At 46.3% G+C, this 20359-nt stretch overlaps 1 protein-coding gene and 2 long non-coding RNA genes across 14 annotated transcripts; all 3 read right to left on the bottom strand.

Annotated features, from left to right (window-relative positions):
• Positions 1-323: 323 nt before the first annotated feature.
• On the bottom strand, positions 324-1765 carry LOC144899489 (uncharacterized). The gene is made up of 3 exons (XR_013627620.1): positions 1602-1765; positions 708-789; positions 324-506 (listed from the first exon to the last, which is right to left on the bottom strand). It is a non-coding gene; the product is annotated as an uncharacterized LOC144899489 (long non-coding RNA).
• Positions 1766-1896: 131 nt separating this feature from the next.
• LOC144899574 (uncharacterized) lies at positions 1897-4922 on the bottom strand. 7 transcript variants are annotated; one of them, XR_013627823.1, is made up of 6 exons: positions 4790-4922; positions 2785-2855; positions 2512-2689; positions 2210-2284; positions 2024-2131; positions 1897-1967 (listed from the first exon to the last, which is right to left on the bottom strand). It is a non-coding gene; the product is annotated as an uncharacterized LOC144899574 (long non-coding RNA). The 7 variants fall into 7 exon arrangements; XR_013627820.1 differs by having other exon boundaries at positions 2024-2237; XR_013627822.1 differs by having other exon boundaries at positions 1903-2131.
• An 885-nt stretch (positions 4923-5807) lies between these two features.
• LOC131108924 (enhancer of polycomb homolog 1-like) lies at positions 5808-18374 on the bottom strand. 6 transcript variants are annotated; one of them, XM_078792428.1, is made up of 15 exons: positions 18069-18374; positions 17460-17566; positions 13063-13222; positions 12695-12840; positions 12342-12548; positions 12108-12256; positions 10978-11122; positions 10344-10502; positions 10162-10251; positions 9913-10061; positions 8813-9234; positions 8120-8280; positions 7871-8012; positions 7401-7755; positions 5808-7324 (listed from the first exon to the last, which is right to left on the bottom strand). In XM_078792428.1, the coding sequence occupies exons 3-15, from the start codon at positions 13160-13162 to the stop codon at positions 7252-7254; spliced, it is 2298 nt and encodes a 765-aa protein (XP_078648554.1). In that variant the 5' UTR covers positions 13163-13222; positions 17460-17566; positions 18069-18374; the 3' UTR covers positions 5808-7251. The 6 variants fall into 6 exon arrangements, with proteins under 6 accessions (XP_078648554.1, XP_057916345.2, XP_057916346.2 ...); XM_058060362.2 differs by having other exon boundaries at positions 17474-17566; XM_058060363.2 differs by lacking the exon at positions 18069-18374 and adding an exon at positions 17990-18007 and having other exon boundaries at positions 17474-17566.
• Between the last annotated feature and the right edge of the window lie 1985 nt (positions 18375-20359).

Genomic DNA, 20359 nt, shown 5'->3' with positions numbered 1-20359 from the left:
ACAACTGGAAGTAAGAAGGACTGGAACTAAATAGGATTTGACCAACTGTACCTGATTCGTTCTAAGCAAATATCATGACATTACTACTAGCACATCACTGCTATCAGGAGAACCAGAGTCTAGAGGGGAGGGAGCCACCTGCTGTGGCCCAACAAAGTGCACTATATTCGGACACGTGCTCCAAGCAGCCGGTGTGCCACGGATGTTAAAAAATCTTGAAAATGTGTTTTATGACTTAGTAGGTCGGCATTTGTGCGCCAACCACTGAAATAGATTTTCCTGACTATAGTCATCACGCTAAAAAAAAAAAGGCACACCTGGTCACCATGGCAACAGCGGCATCAATAGGCAGAAAGGGCCTCCTTTTTTGTTCTCTGTGGTCTTTTTCATTGCTTTAAAAATGCCTCTTTCAACACCACACAGCCGTCTTTTATCTTCAAGGACCGGTGGGCCCAACCGAGGAGTCGTGACGCACCTCCATGGCTTTCTGGCCGAATCATTTATCTCTTTTTAAGGAAAAAAAACCGCAGGTGAAGACACGATGGAATCCTAAACTTTGCACGGCCTAATGTGTGATCTCACCATCACCCCCCCCCCTCCCCCAGGGAGGCCACAGAGGGGTGCTAGTTCGTACATTGGTCTTTATAGCAGAATACAATGGAAAAACTGTCTCATACTTTACTGTCTAAAGCCCTGTGTCTTCTTACTTGGATTAAAACGGAGACAGTCCTCAGGATCTCATCAGCACATCATGGCTCTCCAGACAGGACCTCCAGCAGCATTCAGAACCTACACATCATTGGACTCATCAATCACACAAGAAGACAGCAACAGAACATCACAACACCAAAACATAGTCCAGTTGAAATACTGTACGTGTCGGTTTAAGGTAGAACTGTCCAAAACGTATTGTCGTAAAGGCATCACAGACATCGACTACTACCACTACAACATAACACGTAACTTAAAACTGATGTTTCCAAATGCCCGCAAGGCATGCTGGGTAGCCCAGCAACAATACGAACAATAAAACATTGTTTACTATGTTAACTCCTCCTTGTTTACTTCCCAGACGACCTCCTCAAAATATTTTGCTACCCAGCATGCCTTGCGGTAGGAATATATGTGTACTTGTTTATCATGGGTATTGTACTTCGGTAGGTTACGTTGCGTGTTGTGTTCCCGTGACTTCATTGACTCACAGCTGCCCCTAGTGGACGACAGGTACATTACAACATCATCATGTTGATACATTTACAGTTAGCCTGCTGTGTGTTTGCTTTAAGGTGACATCTTCACAGGACAGTTCTTGAAGTTGTGCCTGACAGTTCGGTCGGAACACACATGGAGCCACTTAGCGCACAGAAGCTCACACAGACACACGGAGAAATAAAACAACGACAAGTCATCGCGAGTCACTGCAGACTTTGTGGGAAAGCTTTTACCCACAAGTGTCGTTTAAGTGTTGGAGTTTCCCCCTAATGAGAACAAATGGCCTCGCTCGGGAGGGTTCTGGTCAAATAAAAGCAGTAAAAAGGTGGAATGATTTAGCGCCTCAAGCGTGCAAAGGGTCCTTGTCTGACTCAGCACACTTCACTCACAGTGAGAGCAGGATGAAAACCATGAGGTGGCGGCAGCTTGGAGTTCGCTACATGATCCGGGAATGGCGTCATCGTGACACACGGTGCTCACCTGCTTTCAACATTATCGCGTCTGAAACGTCCAGCTTAGCCAGCACCACGTCGACTAAAGTTGGAGGACAAGTAGTCAAGAAAACTGGGATAAAATAGCTAGAAACAAAAAGGGAATGTGACAATTCCCACTTTGAACTCACCTTCCTTGGACAAGACTGATGAACATCGACAGCATCCTTTCTTTGCCGTCATCCGTGGAAGCTGGAAGACAGCTGGTGAAAAACGGATGGAGACAAAACGAGCGAGTGCACCTATCGACTCCCTCTCATCCACCTGTCATGGATGTCAAAATCAATAGCATTCATGCGTGGTACAAAACGCTTCTTTACCTGGCTTGAACACGACCTTGGATGCAAACAATCATGGCCGCATGCCACAAGCCGTTCATTCCTGCGCTGCCATCTGAAGACCGCCGGCGTTCCAGGCTGGAAGAATTCCTGTCATCAAAGATCCTTCAAATGTGTGAGATGTTTTTTTGTGATGCTTTCAAAGCCACGGTGACCTATGATCATTACCCGATCCTCTCTTTCGTTGTCCTCTTTCCTGCAGGAAACAGCAGCAGGAAGGACACAGGCGCTGATTCCACTGAGCTGGAAAACTGTGTTATTTTTTTATTGCTCTAATCCTGCAGTCACCAGGTCAAACATCAAATATAGTGTAGAAGTGTATAGTGTACATAGTATAGTGTATATAGTGTAGAAATAAATTATGATAAACACTACACTACACTATTGTTGCGATTATGCCTTTTCTACAGATGGCTTTCTTCTGGCTTCTTATTGGCCACAAGTGTTGCATTAGTTTTGAACCGGTGTACCTTTGGATGTAGTAAAAGGGCTCATTAGCGTAGCTTAGCAGCGCGGCTTTGAAGGGCAGTCAACCATCAGCATCTTCATCCTCCAGTGTTGCAGATATCTTTAACAGGTTCCTCTCCTCCTTGCCCACGGGTGGGAGTGTGTCGGCAGATGAGTGGATCCATGTGTGGACACGGGAGGCTAGGCAAAGTGAAACATTATCACACACGTTTCATCCTAATGACATCGGCAGGGAAGGTCCAAGGTCTTTCATCAGTTTTATTGGGGACTCCAACCTCTGGGGGCCAGCAGGACTTGTGGGCGCCTCTTTTGGAGGCGGATGCTGGAAGCGGACCAGCTCCCAGGCCTGTAATATGGATCAGAACACATGTAATTAGTTTATATTTATATTCAACTAAATCATATTTACATTTATTTTTAATGTTTGTTTTGTGTTTGGTATTTTTCTAAATACTATTTTATTGTCATGAGCAATTTTTTTTACATTCTTTTTTTTTACTACTACTAGTACTGCTATTTACTCCTACATAGGGAAGCATTCTCCACATTGACGCTAACTACTTTTCATAACCTTGTACAAGAGGAATAAAGGAAATGTCGCCACCTTTTGGCAGATTAAGGCACTGACGAGGCCATTGCACACGCTGCGTTGATACCAAGTGCCCACACGGTGGCGCCACATATTTGAACTCACGACAGGCCACATATCATTGTTTCAATGTATTTGACTATGACATTTTGAAAGGGAATTTCAATATAAATGTTTTTTTTTTAATCCAAAATGCCAAAAGTGATGTCTCACCAATGCTTACATCAGCTGCAAGACTTGACTGGATCTGAATGTCAGATACTTGCAATTTCACCCCAGATTGATTTATTTGGCTTCGTATTTGACTTGGTTCTGCGTTGAGTAGTAGTATTAGGTCACCTGAGGCCATTGTCAGCCTCTAAGCTGTCGTTCGATTGGCCGAAGACACGGCAAGAAGATTAGTCCTGCAGGCGTAAGCTCGGCTCCGATTAGGATTAAACAGATTTTTGTCACTTTGGGGGGGACGTTGCCAGTTCATTAGATACACGCAACATTAGGTCCGGTACCAGAAGATCCGTATATAAAGCATAATAACAGTACAGTGGCTCCACCTACTGGTCAGGTGAGTCAATTACAGTTTAATTACAGGCTTTTTGTGGTTGCCTTATTTAGCACACAAGTCTCTCCGGCATCAGAAGGAAGTTTCAAGAATGGGATTTGGACAAATGAGGGATTAGAGGTGTGTGTGTGTGTGTGTGTGTGTGTGTGTGTGTGTGTGTGTGTGTGAGGGAACTAACACCAGCTGGCATTTCACCCGTTAGTCCAGATAACAACGCGTGTTAGCATGAAGCCAAGAAACCACAAAGGCAACAAAAGAAAGAAACGTCAATAAGAAATCAAAGCAAGCCTCACAAGGTCAAACGATACAACTTGCTGGGAATCAATTAAAGATGGCCGCCAGCAGCGCTACCAATCAGTGGCGATCTGCGATAGTTCCCATGACAACAACAGGCAGCTTGTACGCTTGTATAAGTAGCATTGAGCAGCTCGCCACAGTAGATGCTAGCAAAAATAGCCAAGCTAAACCCCGCTAACTTATGCTAAGCTAATTTGAAGTCATAGGGTGGTAATTGGCAGCATGCAACACTCCATTATCAGGATGAAAAAAGCCCGCTGATCGATTTGCCGCTCTGGAAAAAAAAAACCTTACCGCCGCCTACACATATTGATCCTTTGAAAGAGACAATTGGGAAGTCAATAACAAATCTTGCGGTTTTACTGAAGAGAGGATGGAGGGAGGGAGGCGAGGATGTGATTCATTCCGATGTTGCTGAGGTTTACATCTGCCCGCTCTTTGATAGTGAATAATAAGAAGTGAACAATAAGCTAAGTCAGGTTTTGGAGCTGAAGGCCGCCATGGCGAGTCAGCAAGAATGAGCATCATTGAGACAGGTGAGTCTAAAATGGGGTATTTTGTGAATGAGGTTTTGCATGGGGAGAGACGGTCACTGTGAAAGGCCTGCTTTGTGCCTCCTGAAGAGGAGTGTTGTTCTTGCCGATGAAGAGGAGGGAGGCGGGAGAGGCAGGTGCGTCGGCGACAGCGTTGGGGGGGGGGGGGGGACAGTGGACCACTTGTGGCTCCTTTTAGGGTCTCTTCAGTGGTGACCCCCCCCCCCAACACCACCACCACCACCACCTCACTAAGGCAGTCAATTAGAGACATTGTGTCAATCAATTTCTCATTTTCTTACCCATTGTTGACTGGCCATTATAGTGAGGCCTTGTTGCCTAGCAACCGAAGCACTGCGGGAGCTTTATTTCCTATAGGACGGGATGGGAGACTCCGCCTCTTTTCATTCTTCCTTAATGAAGGTCACGCTCCTGTGAATAATTATAAATTAAAACATTAAGTTCCGTAATATAGTAAAATAATTCCGTTAAATATTAAATGCATAGTAGTGCATTCATTTGACACCTTAGCACGATTAAAAGTATAAGCTAGGGTTGGTTAGTTAGCTTTAACCCCAGGTAGCATTATTGCAGGCTGATTTTATTTATTTGTATTTTTTTATTAATATTACATCAACAGTTTATGAGCTGTCGCAGGTTTGTGCGTCTAATTTATACACTCACTCCCTGCTAAGTCCCAAAAAACAGTCGCGTTAACTAGCTAGCAACGGGGCAAAAACTAGCTAGCTAGGCTAACCACGCTAGCTAGCATCTTTGTTCGAAGTGTGTAGCGACTTTTTTTGTCTTTTGTCATAATTCGAAAACAAAACTTTCAGAGATTAAACTAGTTGCTTCGTGGCTTGAAAGATGCTTATTCAAAGTGTTCCTACCTGCAAACTCCATCGAGTGAGGTTGGTTAGCCTCGGCTGCGTTGCTACATTGTGACGTTTCTACTTGCTAGCCATGTGCGGATCGATACTGAAATATCGATGCAACTCTTTATGCTCTGAAATCGATCGAAAACCAAAATATCTGCCAAACAATGACAATTAGTAATATTTACTTATTTACCATTTTCATATAGTTTATATATTTGTAATCTTTATGTTATATGACATTGGCATCGCCGATACCGGCATCAATTTTACTCAGTGGCATCGTACATCACTACAACCAGAGGGTACCCAAACTGTGGTGCACATGCCATTTATGGTACACAAGGTGCCGCAATTATTAAAAAAATATCTATTTAGTTAATATTGTATGTCAATATTTCTACACTAAATGACTAGGTGACACACAAACACAAGTCATTGGAGGTCACATTTAATGCCCTGGGCTTTATTGTCTTATTTTAGTGAGAATCGTCACATTATTTTTTTATTTTTTCCATCTTTTCAGCCTCCAGGTGGGACGAGTAAACCTCAAGGATACACCACAAAGACCACCAGCACTACTAAGTAATGCTGCCTTTGTGCCGGACTCTTCACAGAAGAGAGGACATGTCATTTCCCCAAAAGGAAGGCACCCAAAAATACTTGTGGTTTTTGGCCTTGCAGCCGTCTGGAGATTATTTTCCCCCCCAAAAGAAAAAAAAAATAAGAAAAAAAATAAAGGGGGGTGATGGGGTAAGGTCACCACCCCTTCCATATCCCCAACCCTCGTCATTTTGCATTTTTTTTCCTCTCTTTAATACCTGGAATGATAAACATGTACTGCTCTCTGGCCTCCCTTACCACCTTACACAACCAAACAATGACATTTAAAAAGCTTACAATCAAGTTTACCACAAGAAAACAAAACAAAAAAATACAAAAATAACTTTGTTGTACAAAAAAAGTTGGTGGGATTTGTTTAAAAAAAGAAAGAAAAACAAAGGGGACTCCAATTGCATGAAAATGAAGGACCAACCCCTTAAAACCCAAAATACAAAAAGCAGCATCTGTATCAAAAAAACAACAAAACATCACAAAAATAGTGCTTTAGTAGGAAGCAGCAAAGGCTTCTGGGAAGAGACTTCATCCCTGTTTTGTTACGTATTATTTGCGACAACGGTCAAAGGTCTCACGCCTCCCCACCCCAACCAATGGCGGCCATCTTTCCTCGAGACCCCGAGGCAGGGGTGCCCCAAGTGCGGCTCAGGATTGAGATGTATGATTCGATATGATAGAAATTAGCCAAGATGCTTTGATAGCTTAGCATATATTGACCTACACATCTTATCCGCTCGGCACCCCTCTCGCCGGACAATGTTTGGACACCCCTGCCCTCGGGGGCGAGGGAGGGCGCTTGATTTGTTGTAGAAAGACACCCAGGAGTCTGCAGCTAGCTAACGTGTACAAGAGCACAGGAAGCAAACAAAAAATGGTACAGTGTACAAATAAAAAGTGTAAACACGGCACAATAATAAATAGATCAAAGCAGCAGCTCGCACCATGCACATGATAAAACTTCTCTGTACAACTCATTCTCTCAACATACCTTTTTTTTTCCTCTTTTGACTCCCAAGTGCAAAACATCACAAACGGACAGTTTCTTTTTTTTCAAGTAATATGTACAAATATTTTACTGTACACATATTCATTTTTGCCGTATATTCATAATTTACACTTTTCCACGGTAACAAAACACAGTTTTTCATTAAAAAGGATGAGTCTCTTGTCACATCCTGGCAGTCCCTTTTTTTTTGCATCCCCCAACTACGCTACGATGCACAGCACCTAAAAACAACAAAAAAGTAGACTCCGCCCCTTTGTGGCCGCTACTACGTCACTTCCATGGCCACCGTGTTGTCTGTTATACTGCTCAGGGACGGCTTGTCCTCCTCGTGGTTGTCCCTGGGAACACAAACGCGTGACAAATGTTAGCAAGATGACTAAAAAAGGGTGGCGGTCTGTCTGGCTCCACTCTCACCTGGAGTTCATGTCCATGGGCGGCGTTGCGGACACTTTGGGCTTCTGCAGGTTGGTGCCGGTGGACAGTTTTAAGGCAGAGGGCGGCACCCCGGCCAGGGTGCGGGGCAGGTGGCGCCCGGCCAGGGCGGGGGCCGAGGGGACGCTCAGACAGATGTTGTTCCCGATGAGGACCTGAGTGGAGGCGGGGGCGGCGGCGTTGCACCCGAGGAGGCCGAGTGCCGGGACGGAGGAGAGTGAGACGGCGGGGACGGCGTTGGCGGGTGGAGGGGCGGCCAGCTGGGGGGAGGTCTGGAGGAAAGCGGGGGTGACGGGTGGGGTCGTGGCATTGGACAAGTGCAGACCTTTGAAGACCGCTGCCAAAGGAAGACAAGTGTGTAACACTGGTTAATACATTGGAGCTCATCATGCCCTCTAGTGGCTGTGAGCGGTATGGGGATCATCGTTAGAATCAAAATACGTTCCACATACCTGCGTTCCCCAGGACACCGTTGACGCCGCTCGCCAACACCAGCTCCTCTTTGGACTTGAATGCCAGCAGCTGGTCAGCGGTGACAAGAGCCGAGGCGGCGAACTGGGCGCTGGCCTGGTCCAACGTCTTGGACACCAGGATCTGGACAGTGGAGGAGGATGATCAAGGGCATGTCAAGGACTTTTTCTTTGGTATGTAACAGCGCTTGTAGGTGACAGCGAGTATGATGGAGTAGACATCTGACTTACCAGCGGGTTGGCGGCGCTCATGGAGTTGTTGGCGTGTTGCGGCGGCTGCTGCGGCGGTTGTGGCGGCGGCTGCTGTTGCTGCTGTTGGCTCTGCTCCAACTGCTGCTTCTGCATGACAGCCAACTGTTCTTGGTGCTGCTGGTACTGCTCCACCGTCAACACTGCAGCGGGGCAAACACCATGCCGGTCACAAGCAGGACGTGGACAGGTTTCATCCAAACATCAATTCATCCCCCTTCTCGGCACGTCAAGACTGCGTGGAGCCAGCGTGGACACTTGAGTGGCTGCTGTCATTAATAGTGCAAGATTCCGTTCCACAACAGCAGCTCATCACTCACTATGAACTCATCAATAACATCGACTGCACCTGACTGAGCCGCAGCAAGAATGGGACTTTCCTCACATTACCGCTACAAGGATGTAAACCTCGAGTGTCAGAAAAATTTAAAGATGAGTGGGCCACTTTGACGTCCATTAGGTCAGCCAGACCAGTGTAAGCCAGGTAAAATAGATTAGTATTAGTGGCTAGGCTTTTAATATGTTAATATTTTCTTCCACACCGAGGGAACCACTTGTTTCCCTTGTGTTGGCATGGTTGCGGCAGACAAGCGATTGTTTATGGATGGCCTCCTATTCATTTTTATAGCACCTGTAGATGTTGCAGTAATAATGCAGCATATATAATAAACTCACAGTTGACAGGAGCGCAAGTGCGGTTCTGCAGGCAGGATCCCCCAGACAGTGTCCGAGTAAGTCCTGTCACCGTCCGACTGAAATCTCCACAACCTTTAGAAGGGGAGTCTCCTCCAACCAAAAGGTGGCGGGATAGCGTCCGCGGTCTGAAATGCCTCCAGCGGCAAGATTTAATGTTCAAAAGAATGCGGCCAAGGTCCGTGGCCATGGCGGCTGAAGATGACGATGACGACAGCGGATGTTGTGATGCTGAGGAGACGGAGGAGACGGGTCGGGAAGAGCCGATCAGGTCCGAGGTATTGGTTTCTGAGGTACTGGAGTTGCGGAGTGGAGAGCTTGGAAGTGACGAGGTGAGCGATTCTGGTTCTGGGTCGGAGTCCAGGTTCTGGCAGAGGTCCGCATGCGCTCGGTCCAACAAGAATCTGGAAGCCGCAGGAAAAAAAAGATAAAATGTTAGCGCTGAACCGAAGTGGTTTGCCGCTGAGACATCCGGTGGAGTTTAAATAAAAGTGGCCATCAAAAGCCTGATGCTAGTGGTTGGTGGTTTCAAATAAGGGATGATGTCTCACAGCCCATCTGAGTTCTGCCAGAGTTCACCAAAAGCTGTGTTTTTAAAATGCAGAGGAAAATGTGCTACATTTTATGAAACCCTTCTAAAATATAGTTTAAAAGAGTGTCATTGCTGCGAGCCGCCCACCGGTCCTTGAACATGACACAGCCCAAAGACTTTAAACCACAACAAACACAGAAATATGTTCTCCATAATGAAATGCTTTGCTGCTACATGAATCAAAACTAGTGATGGTTGTGGAGTGGACTGCTGCTGACCATGTTAGCATCATTTTAGAATTCACTCGTCTGACTAATTAGTGTGCCAGCAGCCAAACCTGCAGGATGTGTTGGCCTGAGGCCACAGTGCGAACCACGGTGGGGAATGTGTTCAACATTTTAGCAAGCAGCTTGATGTTATTTGCCAAAAGATACTTGGGAAACAGCCAGCGAGGCCCAATACGCAGCACCGTTTCTCTGCTCAGTTAGCATCGAATACCGTCTTGTCCCCACAAACACACACCTTGAAGAAAAGGGTCTTCTTCACTCACCTGCCACCTCGGCCCAAGCGCCGTCGAGCCAGACCGATGCAGCGTGGCGGCGCACTAAGCGAGGTCAGACAGTAGCGGAAGCTTGGGTGACCCAGCCCACCCTCCAGCGGACTTACCCACGGCCAGCTGCCACTCTGGCCAGGATTGGACTGTAGGATGGAGGCGGAGTGGGAAATAACAATTACATCAGGCAGAGCGCTCTGGACTGTAAAAATAGAAGCGGGGGAGATAGAGAGAGAAAACACTCACGGCGTAGTAATGACAGCCGGCTTTCCTCCTGAACGCATAGCAGCCATCTGGATCGTTCTCTTCCTCTGCCTCGGAGGAACCTGAATTAATCTATGTGGTGAAAAAGTAACACTTGAGTAAACAAAGAGCTGAGCTAAGCAAATGTTAGCGCATTTGCATGGTGACTGGGTGTCATGTCATACCTGGGAGAAGGGTTCTTCGTCAGAGCTGGGGAAGTCATACTGGTTGAGGTCCTTGAGATTAAACACAGAAGGTCCCGTGTGATGGGGCGCAGACATAGGGGGGATCTTGGGCTTCTTTTCGTATTTCCTTTTGGTTCGCACCACCTCCGTCTTGTCCTGCTGGTGAGGGAGAGCAGAGGAGGGGGCGAGTGATGAAATGTTTACCCGGCATCTCAAGGATGGAGATGTTCTCTTTGCACAGGCAAGAAGTGAGGACGTCGGGGCATTGATATGCAGATGGGAACACGTGCCAGATGCTGCCGTGGAGGCAGATGGCGCCGCCCATCCTCCCCCACCCGTGCCACCGCTCACCCCCGCTTCCCTGTTGGGGGACGACCCCTCCCTGACTGAACACACTCCAACTAGGATTAGTCAAAGCCTTTTCAGCTGTTAGACGCGGGAGACAAAGACAACAGAGAAGGGGACGGGAGGGGGGGGGGGCTCCACAGGATGGACGGTGTTCAGAGAAGAGTAGCGGGGGTGGGCTGTTGGGTCACTCAAGCTAATTAAGTCATAATGGCCACCGATGGCACTAGAGCAACAATAAAGCTGTGTAATGAGGTGTTCGAAAGCCTGCTACTTTAGGTCCACACACCTTCTTGTAGTCCATGTCCAAGTGGTCCTGGTGTCGGTACTGGTTGGCACTGGGAATGATGGGGATGGTGTAGATGGGCTTCACCAGAGCCTGCTGGGCAAGCGCCTCTGCCATCACCTCGCTGCCAAAGTCAGGCATTGTGTTTCTGTTGTGAGAAATAAAAGCATTTAGGACTGAAAGGACTTCTCATTACCAACAACATCACATCGCTCTCACAGGGAAAAACTTCAAGCACTTTGAACATTGATTTTTAATGGCTTGCCAACATCTTGGCTTTGGTACACGGGTCCATACTTCATCTGCATCTTGCTGAATGCTGTAGCAACGTAGTAAACAATAAACCTTTCAAATCACACCTGCTTTCTTTTGTGACTTGTTTAAATAAAGTTTGTATGTCCAGTCATCATACATCGTCTCATCTCAACCCTACATATTTCTTATTTCTGATTTTATTGTCATTTCTAATTGCTGAAGCACCATGTTTCTAACAAACCCTTGAGCAAAAAGAACTTGGGGATGACAAGAAAATGTCTGGTGGAGACCAGCAGATAATAAATAGCATTGGAATACTCGATGTGCTGCCTTGCTTTCCACCTGGGTCACTCAAAAATCAGCATAATATCATGGAGCAGACCGCAGAAGTCACATAGAAAGAGCAGAACGGGCTGGCAGGGAGGAGGGGGGGATGTCAGCGCTGGTGGACAAGCAGGCAAAAAGCCAGGCCGGGGGGGGGATAACAAGAGGAAATTGAAATGTCACTACAAATCAAATGGGGACTTCGAGGAGGGGGCTCCAATTTAAGCAGTCGGTGACAGCTCGTTTCGCAGGAAATTTGTTCCATTTGGACATCGTGTTGGGAGGGATCACAAAGGCTCCACGCTTTGGGGACGAGGAACGAGTGGGCGCCAAGGTTAGGAAATAAAAACAAGTCAAGAGGAGCACCTAAAAGGCTCTCAGGGCTAGTGAGACGCCACCATGTCGTTTGGTAGATACGGCCAATCCAGCTAAATGAATGCAAGTCAGCCACCCAAAACAAAGCAGCAAATGTAAGCTGGATGTAAAGTGCTTTTGTGTTAAAGGCATCCTTACACAGTAAAGACAACCAACAACAAACAAAAGCTCTTCCTCACCGCTTCTCTACAATCTCCAGGGTGAGGTGCAGCAGTTCTCTCTTGCTTTTCTCCCTCCTCTTGATCATCTCCAGGATGGTGACAGCTCGACTGAGGTCCCGGCGAAGCTTCAGCATCTTCTCATATGAAGCCTCGTCATTCTTGCGGTTCTAAGAACAAAAAAAGTGTCACATTGTGACAAGGTAACGGCAGTACACAGATGGGTACATGACTTCCTGTTTCTGTGTAGCCTACCTTCCTGGTCTGCATCTTCTCCGTCCGTCTGCGAAAGGCCACGTATGGGTCGCTGGTGCTGGAGCCGTCCCGCTTCTCCTGCTTGACGACAGGGAGGAAGGTGCCGCCCTTGCACACCTTCCTCTTTCGGCTCCAGTAGTCAAACACCTCCTTGATGAGCTCGTCGTCCTCCTTCAGCAGCAGTTTGGCCTCCTGGAGACTGACGAACTGCGGAGAAACATTTTGAAATGAGATGCAAAGATGTTTGTGCCCCCAGCTGCCTTTGCAGCAAGAACAGCTTCCACTCTGCTGTTTGCTGATTAATTTATGGACGGTCGTCAAGATAGCACAAGTAAACAAGAATAACGCTTCACCTGCTGCCCGCTGCCTTTCTCCAGGCGGTCTATCATCCCCTCAAACTGCAGCGCCGTGATTTCCATTTTCTTTTTCAGCTTATTCACAAAAGTCTCGTCCCCTGAATCTAGGTCGTAGTCTGGCTGCTCTGTGTCCAGACTGAAAGCTGCGGCGAGAAAAAAAAAAAAAGAAGCGACGGGTTACTGGAGAGCGCCTCAAAAGCAGATGCTTTATTTCACTCCACACAAGCCCAGCGGCTCAATTTCACTCACGCCAATAAATAGCCACATCCTCGTTGAGGGAACGTGTCAGCTCCCCATTAAAGTGTAACCGAGCGCTTTGGATATTATGTTGACATTTGGGATACACGGCATGGCCGCTGACTCACGCTGTATGTGAATAAGCTGCTTTGGCATATTGAAATCCCCCGGGTACAGGGACTCGTAGTGCGTGATGTTGCATTCGGCCTCCGGCACGGGGATGACCATGTTGTCCCGCTTCTCGCCGTAGACCTGCTGCGCCGAGATGGCCCGCTGGAGATGGTGCTCCTGGAGGACAGAAGAGAGGGAAATAGGAAGCATTAATAAATCATGTTTGCAATCAGTAGAATCTACCACGGTATTAAAAAGTCACTGTTTGAAAACCCCAAAAAATGGTGCATCGTACTGTTCCTCCCATTTGATATAAAGCGGAAATCCATCACAGCCACTATGTGGAACACTTTGTCACGTCCTGCGTTATTTCTCACAGTGAGAATTGGGCTTCGATGTGTTGAAACCACAGGCGTGTGCTGTGTTGCCAAAAGTCTGGCATAGACAGCAAGGATGATAGCAGCCCCGTTAGTATTTAGCCATGTCGGTACACCCCTAGTTGCCTCGTGTTGCAGTATTCCGCCACCCCATTTATGGAAATAGATGTTGCAAAGCAAACACATAAAATACTCATCCTTGGATTTCTGGTAATATTTCTTCTTGGAAGCCATTTCCCTGTAATCACGTGAAATTGCTTATCCTGTTAGCACACCTGCTGATGATACCGAGATGGAGAGCCACTGATGCTGTATGCTAACTAGATGCACACAGCTTTTTTTTTGGTCGTCAACCGCAGTCTTTACACATTCACAACATATTTATTTATTCTTGTTTCAGTTTGATTGCTTTTTAACTTCAGTCAGGATATCAAGAGTGGAAAATTCCCACAAGTCTCCCCCAGAATCTGGATGATTTTAACAATTCAACAAGTCTGAAGAAGCAGATCTTAATCGTCCCTGTTCCGCCATGTCTCAGCAATGTTTTTAAATGTACCAGTTTAGCAATCCAATTGCTCATCACACCATCCAACAACAGGTAAGGCAAACAATGACAAATCATTTTTCCACCTCGTGACACCACTGCGTTTGTTCTGCTGTACCAAAGGTGGAGGCGGATGCAGCTAAGAGCTTGTGTTTTTTCTTCAATTCTTTATAATGGATTTATTGATTATCATGCCCATCCTGCAGTGTGCCAGGCTCTCCATGGTAATACATAGCAACAGATGGCCTCCGCAGTCACTGCTTGTTCTGACAACTATCCCAATAGGGCTCCTACACATTTTAACACGTTAGAAAACTTTCCCGGTCCCCCCCGTCACAAGCAAATTCCAAGATGTGGGTCAGCGTTTGACGGCGTAATAAAAGAAAAAAAGTGGCACAAATTACACCACAAAAAAAAAGTGTCAGCGCTCAGCCGAAATATGCGACCGCATGCGAGAAGATCGCCGCTTCACAGCAACAGTACCCGAGCTGTGAGCGAGTATTCAGGAACACGGCACGTGGCCAAGAAAACAACCATCTGCCTACAAAAACACGGAATGCGCAAAGTGCAGAAGACCAAGTCGAAATTTAACCGGCTAAACTGATGACAATTACTGTTAGAAACACAACAAAACGCGATCAACATTCTAGACAGTAAAACTGCACATTGTGGAGTGGCCTTTTGTTGTGGCCAACCTAAGGCACGCCTGTGTACTAATCATGCTAACAAATGTACAGACTTGTGTGAGTAATATGTGAGCGAAATATGCCTTCCACGTTACAAACCAAATGGACCATAGGAGTCAGGAGCTCAATACTTCACATAAATACCTGTTGATAACGGTCAAGCCCCAATCCAATAGATGGGCTTGAATGCAGTGCAAGTAAGTGTACCACCAACAAACGTCGAGTGTACGAACAAATTGTTCCAGGAACCCACTTCACTTTCCGTCAGGGCCACAGAGCTGGGAAAAAAAAAAAAAGTCTTTTTCACAGCACCGCACGTTCCTCCGATTGAAATGTTCCCAAGAAAAATAAAGGTTGCCATGGATACTAAAGCGTGGCCTTCAGCAGGTGTTTGCAGCTCATGCTGGCTGGAGCCATCCATGACAACACTGAGATGCTAGGACATTCTGGAGACTGCGTTGATTCCTGAACATTCCTGAACACATAAGACAGATCTGGACACGAGGCTACTTAAAGGAAGGGTCAATAGAACTATGCATGTATGCCAGACATTAAGAGACCATGTGGGTTTGTTATTGAGTCAGATGGGAGTTCCTTTGCTGGCCGACATGTGGTCAGTCAGTCCGTTCCCGCGTTCCACTGACCCCCTGGGGCAGGATGTGGGTCAGGGAGCTAAGCCACAGTAGTAAAACCTCTTTATCTCTTTTGTCACTCTGTTATGTAATGCCGCTGTGGTCCAGAATGGGGGGGGGGGTGTTCTGCTGACTTGGCCTCCTCCCCCGTCTGTGTTTTCCTTGACGTTTGTGTCTGCTGTTCAGCATCACAGATGGGCTCTCCTGCTGATGAGCAGAGGGACCAAAGCACCCAGAAATGATCAAATTCGATGCTAAAACTGGTTTCTCCAAGTACTAATCACTCACTTGCAACACAAATTAAATACAAATGTGGATGATGGGTAATGGGGTTTTTAAGGATCAATTGCAACTAATTAAAAGTACTTTGTTTGAATCTCCTGTAAAAAAACACCCTATGGATGTCAGAACACTGCTGTTCACAACTGCCTACGACCTAAAAATTTTTAATTAATTTTGCCTTAAGAAATAAACAAGATTGCAAAATGTGCTTTTCCTTATTTTTCTCAAGCTGCTGTGCCGTCCCACACCTCTGACTTACCATATAAAAGTACCAAAGTACCTGATTATAACCACACAAGGACAAAGCACAGCCATGTTCAACCACTTCTGCTATACGAACACGCCACAAAGTTATCAATAACATAATTAAATGTATATTTCACACTCAACAAAACTAAAAATGAAACACTTACATTAACATTTAGTTAGCAACCATGCTTTTATCTAAAATGCTATATGATTAGCACAAGTTTCCGAACCGAAAAAATAAGTGTTACTAATAAAAAAACAGTAAATCCTGGTCCTAATCTGTCTAGCGGCGACCAGACCGCACCACCGCCGCCACCAAGCGCGGCCCACATGGTGGCCCGGGAGCTGTCAACACGCGGATGCCGGTTGTCAAAGCCGGCGGAAGCTCAGCGTCTCCCCCTGGCCTCTGCACAGCCACGGTGCACCGCGTCCGCGGCCTGCTCGCCGGGAGAAAATCAACAAAATGGTGGAAGAGATCCACGTCACGTGACTTCTTTGTGCTACCCCCCGCATATTCTGGCAAAACTGGCGGGCACAACACGACCGAAGAACGGTGTGCGGTTTATAAACCCCCCGCCCGTGACAGCCGCCTTCGAGCGGCGTCGTTACACGGCGAATTCGCGAAGATCCGTCGTGTGCTCGTCGGAGCAGACATGGTGGCCATTTTGAGCGAGCCTGCGCAGGCAACGTAGCGGTTGCCCGCCAGGTTGGGAAAAACACCGCCAAAACCTCAACCGCCAAAGCTCCAGCAGTCGTTGAAAACATACCGATTCCTCCTCCTTTTCCATCCCGGTGGGCATCTGCGGCACCGCCCGGTTGATAGAAGCATATTCGTGTAGGTCCGGTAGATCCTCGCAGCGGAAGACGGGCAAGGGCTTGCTAGCATCCAGCGCCCGCGCCCGAAACGACAATTTACTCATGTTTTTATATCAAAAGACGCAGCATAAAGCTCGTGGATCTGCGAGGAATAACAGCAGTTCCGCTTGTAGTTCTCATGGATGGATCCGGGACGGTCCTCTGGAATGAGCGGCTCGATCGAGGCTGGGCTCGGGTCCGTAGCAGCGCGAGCAGCGCACGGGCAGGCCCGCGTCTCGGTCGCTCTCTGTCGGTCGCTGTGGCTCTGGCGCTCCGCTCTCCCTCCCCGGTTCAATGCGCCATGGCCAACATGGCGGACATTACAAACTCATGTAGCGCTCCGCTCGCTCCGCACGGCCCAACCCCCTCAATCGCACCAACAGCCATTCCCACGCAGCTTGGCACGCCTGCGCGCTCGACAGAACCGTGGGGTCCGGAGACAGATGGGGTGGGGACCGAGGATGCTGAACAGGGGACGTCAACTTTTTCCAGGAAGGGAAATTATCTTATTATGCCGGGAAAACAAATATGCCACCACTTAAAAAGCACTCCTCGATGATCAAAAACAAGCAGGCGCCATCATAAAACAATGTTCGTATTAATATTTTCCTATATTGTTTCATATATCAATCAAATTTACATCCCGGCTGCTGACATCTTGCAAAGATTGCCACCCTATGGTAAGTTGTACTTTTCTCTCTACAAATGTAATATTGATGCCATGCATTACGTAGGAATTAATGTATGTAAATAAAGCCAGCCCAAAATGAAGCATTTAAAGACACATACAACATGAATTTAACCTGGAATTGTTGTCATCTTTGCTGAACCATCCTGATGAGAGGGGCAGCAGGAAAACCATCATCCATTTGGGAGTAATCTGCATCCTCGAGGACCTTGATAAAAATCACAAATGTTTACTATGCTCCCAAAAAATATTTACTGCAACACACATACAGCCGTTGTATTCTACTATTACCTAGTATTCACTATAATAACAGTACTTTGGTTGGATTTACACTATGGGCAGAATGGGAGGTGGTTCCATGCAAATCAAAGCTACTTCATGTTAATGTTATTTACGACGATATGCACTTTGCCTTGCGACTATTAATGGGGTGAAATGAGCGATGATAAACACATTAAGGAATATAAAAGAGCACAAATGGGATTTATTGGGAGCCAGCATTGTCGCGCACAGCTGTGTTTACACAAGGCTAGCCACGCTAAAGCTAGCCTAGCCTGACCCTGCGCCATTGCCATCAGCCAACCTAACACTTTGGAGACTCCCCACAGCACTCCAACAACTCGGAACTAACTTGCTCTCGCCTCCCCCTTGCTTCTCCTCGTCGATATCGGCCAAAAACACCAATCCCGGCTCAGCCGTAGCCAACATACCCGGTCTTGTAGCAAAGTCCCATGGCAGGAGGATGGTGGTGACAGCTCCTCTTGTTGCTGACATACTGCTAGCCCAATGCTAACAGTGGTTAGCTCCCCTTCAGGACGCCTCGGAAAAGGGAACTCCTCTCGATATTTCTGCTATTTTTCAAAGTACGAGCAGCTGACAGCGATGCATCGGTGATCGCTGACGGTTTTTCGCAAAAAGAGGGACATTATCAGTCCTGGGATAAACTTCCAAGGATTTCGGAGGCGACTTCGACAAACATCCAAAACTGACCACCAGAAGCCACTTAGCAGGCGAATGTTGACTGGCGTGTGAAACCAACCAATCACAAGGGAGGAGCGACAACAAACGCAAGTTCTCTTGTCCACAAGCCTCGCCCACTCACTGTAAACAGCACTAATGATAATGTAGTAGAATATATTTATATTTAGTCGAAATTACACTTTAAAAATGCTTGTAGTAATTAAAGATAAGGTCCTTTTCTGTTGTTAAGAATCTACTCCGAAAATGCTAGTCAAAGATGCCTTGTATAAGACACGAACTCTTCTGATTATTTAAGAATTCTGCAGCACAAAAAAACAGTCAAAGATCGCGTATATAATAGGGACTCTCTGTTGTTTTGAAGGATTCTGCAGATAAAATGCTCGTTAAAGAGCTTCTCCATGAGAGAGACGCTTTGCACTACAAAAAACGTTTGTCCCTCATACATATCTGGCAGAATTAAGCTATGTTTAAAAAGATTATATCATACATTATAATATATTCTGTACACGAATGTGGAGATTGTATAATTCTAATGGGGCTGCACAAAGAAAAACATGCATTAATATTACTTTGATGTTTTTATGTGCTTACTAAGCAAATGCTACAGAGCCTATTATCATATATAATCATTGCAGTGCTTATAAATTCTCATATAATGGATGTTGTGTTGTTGTGTGTGTGTGTGGTACCAAAACCTGCTTGTGTTGCAAATCTCTGCAATGCAAGCAAAAAAGTGAACTGTCAGAGCACAATCTTTAATAATAAATACTCACATTTTTAATGCAATTCCATATGTTGTTCTGTTTTTGTCCACTAGAGGGCAGTAAAGCACCACGTAAAGCCCAGCAGGCTCCCAGCAGCATTGCGATGCACAATGCAGCATCTCTCTTTCCAAGTCGGAGCCACAAATCATCATTGCTGCCTTGCCAAAAGTTACATTACCGTGCAGTAATTAGCCTGAGAGTACTTTATCAATGGGATTTTTTTTGTTGCTTCAATCCCAGAGTCCTAAATACTGAATATGTTGTGTGCTGCTGTGGTTTGGGAGATCAAAACACTATAAGACACACATCCACACCCATTATCCACCCCCCCCAAACAAGTTGGGACAACCGCTGGGATGAGCTCACAAGCAGGACGTCGTTCCAATGTGCATCGCCACAGGAGGACGCCGCCTGAAAATTGGATCGCCCGGCTCGCATCACTGTTTGGGCTAACATGCTTTGAGAGATTTGTTTTTGTAGTCCCAGCGTGTCATGTGACTGTAGTCACTGTCACGGCTGTTGCATTTATTCTGCAGCCTCCGACTCACATCACAGCCACTGAGTTTTTTTTGTTTTTTTTAAAGCAACAAAAAAGGACTTGACTTCGGATCCAAGTCCGTGTGTGTGTGCGGTGGTCAAGGATGCTGGAGAGCTGTCGCCATGGCAACCACAGCATCACACCCAACAACAAGAGGCTGCGTTGCGGTAACGTATGGATCGATCGATTACTCCTCCTTGTCCAGACCGAACCATTGCATTGTTATGATAGGTATTAAGAATCAACTGCAAACCCCCCAGACAAAGATCCTCTATGTGACAGGATCCCACTGCTGTTTTTAAGTATCAAAGAAGATCCCCTTTAGGAAAAGAACTCTTTTTGCTGTCAAAAGCTCTATTTGTAATGATTGACAGCGCAAATTCTCATCAAAGATCCTCTTCATGACAAGAACCCTTTGCTGATTATACAGCTTGACAAAAAAAATCTAATCAAAGACAATTTTGCTGTTTTTAAGGACTGACCATAAATATGTTCATCAAAGATACTCCAAGTACCGACATTTTTAAGTACCGACATTGAAAAAGAAACGATCCTCAATAAGGATGTTTTTAAGGATCTAAAGTGAAAATAACAATCAAAGATCTTCTATAACAGGAACCCATTGCTGTTTTTACGGATCGGCAGCAAAAAATGCCCATAAAGACAAGAACATGACAAACAGCAAACATTCTAGCCTTAAGCTCCTCCAAAAGACTAG

Source organism: Doryrhamphus excisus, linkage group LG7 (assembly GCF_037039965.1).
Source record: "Doryrhamphus excisus strain RoL-2023G ecotype Guam linkage group LG7, RoL_Dexc_Guam_v1.1, whole genome shotgun sequence".
Classification (NCBI taxonomy): domain Eukaryota; kingdom Metazoa; phylum Chordata; class Actinopteri; order Syngnathiformes; family Syngnathidae; genus Doryrhamphus; species Doryrhamphus excisus.
Note: the sequence above shows the minus strand (reverse complement) of the source record. Positions and strands in the feature narration are given on the sequence as shown.